General features: G+C 46.3%; 1 protein-coding gene across 1 annotated transcript in view; it reads right to left on the bottom strand.

Moving 5' to 3' along the window:
* The window catches only part of r3hcc1 (R3H domain and coiled-coil containing 1), a 22,967-nt gene extending 16,990 nt beyond the window's left edge, over window positions 1–5,977 (bottom strand). Inside the window, exons 1-4 of the mRNA XM_043681112.1 lie at window positions 5,884–5,977; window positions 5,740–5,793; window positions 5,652–5,678; window positions 3,091–3,217 (exon numbers count right to left, since the gene is read on the bottom strand). Of these exons, the coding sequence (XP_043537047.1) occupies window positions 3,091–3,217; window positions 5,652–5,678; window positions 5,740–5,793; window positions 5,884–5,977 (302 nt within the window). The remainder of the gene's footprint in view (window positions 1–3,090; window positions 3,218–5,651; window positions 5,679–5,739; window positions 5,794–5,883) is intronic.
* Window positions 5,978–6,399: the final 422 nt, after the last annotated feature.

Below are 6,399 nucleotides of genomic sequence, written 5' to 3'. Positions count from 1 at the left end.
TTCTATTCGTTTTAAAATAGTGATGGAAAAGGATAGACCAGATCTAAAAGTTGAAGTTCTAAATTGGAGAAAGGCTAATTTTGACGGTATGATTGGGGGCAGATGTTTGCAGGTAAAGGGACGGCTGGAAAATGGGAAGCCTTCAGAAATGAGGTAAGGAGAATCCAGAGACAGTATATTCCTGCCAGAGTGAAAGGGAAGGCTGGTAGGTATCGGGAATGCTGGCTGGCAAAAGAAATTGAAGAGAAAAAGAAGGAAGTATATATCAGGTATAGACGGCAGAGATTGAGTGAATCCTTAGAGTATAAAGGCAGGAGGATTATACTTAAGAGGGAAATCAGGAGGGCAAAAAGGGGACATGAGATAGCTTTGGCAAACATGATGACAGAGAATCCCAAAGGATTTTATGAAGACAGGGCGAACCCCGTATCCACAGAATCGTTTTCCATGGTTTACTGCAGCCAGAACATATTATAGGGAACATTCCAGAACCAGGGACCAGGAGGCTGCTGAGAATGGGTTTACTCCTATCCCATTTTTGATCTTCTGCAGGAGGTTCTGGAACATATCCTCCCTGGGTACGGTGGGGGGGGGGGGGGCGGGGAAGAGAACTACTGTACAGTAAGGACAAAAGGATAAGTAGGAAGGGAAAACGGCCCCGTAAAAACCAGCAAGGCAGCCGAAATGTGAAACCACAGAAGATGCTCAACAGGTATTTTGCATCAGTGTTTACTGTGATATAGAATGTGGGGAAATAGATGGTGACATCTTGAAAAATGTCCATAGAATCTAAGACTAGGAGGTATATTTTTTAAGGTGAGAGGAGTTGATTTAACAAAGATACAGGATTCTTGTGCACAGAGGGTGGTTCATGTGTGGAATGAACTGCCTAAGGAAAGGGTGGATGTGGGTAGAGTTACATTTAAAAGACATTTGGATACATTCATGAATAGCAAAGGTTTGGAGGGGCATGAGGCCAGCTCAGGCAGGTGGGACTCGTTTAGTTTGGGGATTAGGGTTGGCATGGACTAGTTGGACCGAAGGGTCTGTTTCCGTCCTGTATGACAGTATGATGATTACAGAGGTGGTGGTCCTGGATGTCTTAAAATATAGAACAGTGGATAAATCCCCAGGACCTGATCAGGTGTATCCTAGAACTCTGTGGGAAGCTAGAGAAGTGATTGCTGGGCCCCTCATCAATAGTCACAGGTGAGGTGCCGGAAGACTGGAGGTTGGCTAACGTGGTGCTACTGTTTGAGAAAGGTGGTGAGGACAAGCCAGGGAACGAGAGACCAGTAAGCCTGACTTCGGTGGTGGGCAAGTTGTTGGAGGGAATCCTGAGGGACAGGATGCACATGTATTTGGAAAGGCAAGGACTGATTAGGGATAGTCAGCATGGCTTTGTGCATGGGAAATCATGTCTCACAAACTTGATTTGAGTTTTTTGAAATAACAGAGGATTGATGAGGACAGAGCAGTAAATGTGATCTATATGGACTTCATTAAGGCGTTTGACAAGGTTCCTCATGGGAGACTGGTGAGCAATGTTAGATCTCATGGAATACAGGGAAAACTAGCCATTTGGATACAGAACTGGCTCAAAGGTAGAAGACAGAGGGTGGTGGTGGAGGGTTGTTTTTCAGACTGGAGGCCTGTGACCAGTGGAGTGCCACAAGGATCGGTGCTGGATCCTCTACTTTTTGTCATTTATATAAATGATTTGGATGTGAGCATAAGACGTACAGTTAGTAAGTTTGCAGATGACACCACAATTGGAGGTGTAGTGGACAGCAAAGAAGGTTACCTCAGATTACAACAGGATCTGGACCAGATGGGCCAATGGGCTGAGAAGTGGCAGATGGAGTTTAATTCAGATAAATGCGAGATACTGCATTTTGGAAAGGCAAATCAGGGCAGGACTTATACACTTGTTGTTGAACAAAGTGACCTTGAAGTGCAGGTTCATAGCTCCTTGAAGGTGGAGTTGCAGGTAGATAGGATAGTGAAGATGATGTTTGGTATGCTTTGCTTGATTGGTCACAGTAATGAGTACAGAAGTTTGGAGGTCATGTTGTGGCTATACAGGACAATGGTTAGGCCACTGTTGGAATATTGCATGCAATTCTGGTCTCCCTGCTATAGGAAAGATGTTGTGAAATTTGAAAGGGTTCAGAAAAGATTTACAAGGATGGTTGGAGGATCTTAGTTATAGGGAAAAGTTGAACAGGCTGGGGCTGTTTTCCCTGGAGCAGAGGCTGAGGGGACACCTTACAGAGGTTTATAAAATCATGAGGGGCATGGATAGGGTAAATAGACAAAGTCTTTTCCCTGGGATTGGGGAGTCCAGAACTAGAGGGCATAGGTTTAGGGTGAGAGGGGAAACGTTTAAAAAGGACCTAAGGAGCAACTTTTTTCACACAGAGGGTGGTACGTGTATGGAATGAGCTGCCAGAGGAAGTGGTGGAGGCTGGTACAATGACAACATTTAAAAGGCATTTGGATGGGTATATGAATAGGAAGGGTTTGGAGGGATATGGGCCAGGTGCTGACAAATGGGGCTAGATTAATTTAGGATATCTAAATGGATGAGTTGGACTGAAGGATCTGTTTCCGTGCTCTACATCTCTGACTTTGACAGCATCCCCCCAGCCCGACCTTATCCCTGTAACCCTGCATTTCATCCCTGAACACTATGGGCAGTTTAGCACGGCCAATTCACCTGACCTGCACATCTTTGAACTGTGGGAGGAAACCAGAACATCTGGAGGAAATCCATGCAGACACGGGGAGAATATACGAACTCCCACAGAGACAGTCACCCAAGGGTGGAATCAAACCCAGGCCCCTGGCACTGGGAGGCAGCAGTGCTAACCACTGAGCCAACATGCTGGTTTGTGACATCTTAGCCTGAACATGCAGACAGGGCCTTGGGTTGACATCTTGTCTGAAAGATGCATATAACTCTCTCCATGCTTTCTTGCTGTGATCAAGCTCTGGAGCGGGTCCCATACCAAAAACCTCGCGAATCCAGGCCAGGAGGTGCTGCCAACCGGAAAACAACATTCCCATACTCCCAGTCCTCCTGCTTACTTGTTTGCATCGTCGGAAGTTTTTGTAAGGAAACTTTCCAGCTCCTGGGTGATTTTCTCCACAAATTCATCTTCCTCTTTGGAGAGATAGACACCATCCAAATGGAGCAAAGCCAGGATGAGACAGACTCACAAGGAACAGTCTAAAAAGGAAAAACAGAGAGACTTTACACAGCATCAACATGCAAAAGTACTGACCGGAAACGATATAGTTAACTATGACCTGATCACTCCCTCCGCACAACTGCACACCCTCACTGAAATAAGTCTGAACCCTTGTACAACAGTGTGCAACTTGCTAAATCTAACTCCACATGGCACACTGACTCATAGAGAAACCAGAGGGCCATTTAAACAAATCAATCTGTTCACATTCATCACTTAAGGGAGGTTGTTCTGTGAGCGAGTATCTGAGCTCAGAGCTGTACAGAATGGAAATAGACCCTTCGATCCAACCAGTCCATGCTGACCATGTTCCCAAACTAAACCACTACCACCTGCCTGCATTTGGCCTGTATCCCACCAAAACCTTACCTTTTCATGGATTTTTCCAAATGGCTATGAAATGTTGGAACTGGACCTGCATCCACCACTTCCTCTGGAAGGTCACTTCACATGTGAACTACTCTCTGTGCAGAGAAGTTCTCCCTCATGTCCATTATAAACCTTTCTCCTCTCACCTGAAAAATATGCCCCCTCGTTTTGAAGTCCCCTCCACCCCCATAAAAGCGTAACCAGAACTGAACATATTACTCCAGAACAGACCTAACCAACATGGTGTACAATCTCAATATAACGTCCCATCTCCTGTATTCAAAGGACTGAGCAATGAAGGCAAGCTTGCTAAACGCCTTATTCACCATCCTGGCTACACAGTCACAGAGTCATAGAGATGTAGAGCACGGAAAAAGACCCTTCGGTCCAACTCATCCATCCGGATCAGATATCCTAAATTAATTTAGTCCATTTGCCAGCACCCAACCCATATCCCCCCAAACCCTTCCTATTCACATACCCATCCAAATGCCTTTTAAATGTTGCAATTGTACCAGCCTCCACCACATCCTCTGGCAGCTCATTCCATACACACACCACCCTCTGCATGAAAAAGTTGCCCCTTAGGTCCCTTTTATATCTTTCCCCTCTCACCCTAAACCTATGCTGTCTAGTTCTGGACTCCCCCACCCCAGGAAAAAGACCTTGTCTATTTACCCTATCCATGCACCTCATAATTTTGTAAACCTCTATAAAGATTAATTAGATTAGATTAGATTACATTACATTACAGTGTGGAAACAGGCCCTCCGGCCCAACAAGTCCACACCGACCCGCCGAAGCGAACAGCCCCAGCCTGTTCAGCCCCTCCCTGTAGCTCAAATCCTCCAACCCTGGCAACATCCTTGTAAATCTTTTCTGAACCCTTTCAAGTTTCACAACATATTTCTGATAGGAAGGAGACCAGAATTACACACAATATTCCAAAAGTGGCCTAACCAACATCCTGTGCAGTTGCAACATGACTTCCCAACTCTGATACTGACTGATGAAGGCAAGCATACGAAACGCCTTCTTCACCATCCTATCTACCTGTGACTCTACTTTCAAGGAGCTATGAACCTGTACTCCAAGGTCTCTTTGTTCAGCTACACTCCCCAGGACCTTACCATTAAGTGTATAAGTCCTGCTAAGATTTGCTTTTCCAAAATGCAGCACCTCGCGTTTATCCAAATTAAACTCCATCTGCTACTCCTCAGCCCATTGGCCCATCTGATCAAGATCCTGTTGTAATCTGAGGTAACCTTCTTCGTTGTCCACTACACTCCAATTTTGGTGTAATCTGCAAATTTACAAACTGTACCTCTTATGTTCAACATATGAGGCAAATTTCATTCAATTATGTACCACGCTGATTGATAGCACCTCTTCACTGTGGCATTATTTCTTCATCTTATTGTTTCATGTGCATCGTACCCAATGTCACAATGTTTATGTTTTACAAGAGGGAAAGGTGTGCCAAATGGATATGAACCAATATTCTATACCTGCCTAGCATCACTTCTCTGGTATTCAATTGAATAACTGCACAAGTGAGCCTCCAGCCACCATATATCTGCGTGTGTGTGTTTTTGCAAATTATTATTAAAGCTGTACGAATTTCCTTCAGGGTGTCACTAGCAGGACAAACCTGTCTACCTGTTCTGAAGAAGATGGGGGCAGGGAGCTGTTCTCCTGAACCACTGCAGTCCATTGGGTTCAGATCCGTGACTGTTAGGAGGGTGGGAATTCTGAGATAGTGACCCAGCCCCACAGAAGCGGAGACCTCCCGAGGCTGGCAAACCCCGCGTTCAGCACAGACTGCAAAACCAGACACAGCAACGGTGGCCAGAGGCACGAAAAAAAAACCTGCACACGGACCCAACAAAGTGCACAGGTCAGGGAAGCAAAACTCAAGAGAGGCAAGTCTTGACTGCTGCTATGGACTCGAGCTGAAGAAGCCATCTCTTTCCAGGGGGAGGGAGAGAGAGAGAGAGAGAGATCTCAGCAGACAGCAATCTAACTCACCAATCTCCTTCAGGCTTTCGGTTTCTCCTGCAAATAAAAACAGAAAAGAAAGGAAACCAACCCCAAACACGCTATCGGTGTTACTTACCAACTGCTGAGTGACGGTGGGAATTGTCCAGGCGTGGGAAAGCCCTGTGTTTGACTGAAACGAGACAGAAAATGAGAGAGAGTGAAAATGAGCCAAACTGCAGCTTTGATACACTCAGCAGAATGGTTACATTTCAGGCCGCACGCATGCGCACACGGAGCTGAGACTGAATTGCCTGTTTGGGGAACTGATGTGTGCACCCAGCGTGAAGCTTGTTACCCTCCTCAGGCTGGTGCATGGTGCCTGACTCCTCTCTCTCCGCTTCAGCACCCCCACGGCCACTCTACCCGCTTGCAGCAAGTTCCTGTCCTGCAAACCACAAATGCTGGAGACCCCAGAGGCTCAGGCACCATCCGAGGAGAGGGAGGAAGCTGAAGTTTCCAGTCTCTGCACCCCAACCCCAACCCCAAACTCCGGCAGTATCCGAGGAGCAGGAGAATCGATGTTTCGGGCAAGGAAACGTTAGATTAGATTAGATTAGATTAGATTACTTACAGTATGGAAACAGGCCCTTCGGCCCAACAAGTCCACACCGACCCGCCGAAGCGCAACCCACCCATACCCCTTACCTAACACTACGGGCAATACACTACTGGCAATTTAGCATAGCCAATTCACCTGACCTGCACATCTTTGGACTGTGGGAGGAAACCAGAGCAC

The sequence above is a fragment of the Chiloscyllium plagiosum genome, chromosome 42 (genome assembly GCF_004010195.1).
Source record: "Chiloscyllium plagiosum isolate BGI_BamShark_2017 chromosome 42, ASM401019v2, whole genome shotgun sequence".
NCBI lineage: Eukaryota > Metazoa > Chordata > Chondrichthyes > Orectolobiformes > Hemiscylliidae > Chiloscyllium > Chiloscyllium plagiosum.
The sequence above is the reverse complement of the archived record's forward strand: the minus strand, read 5'-3'. Positions and strand labels throughout refer to the sequence as shown.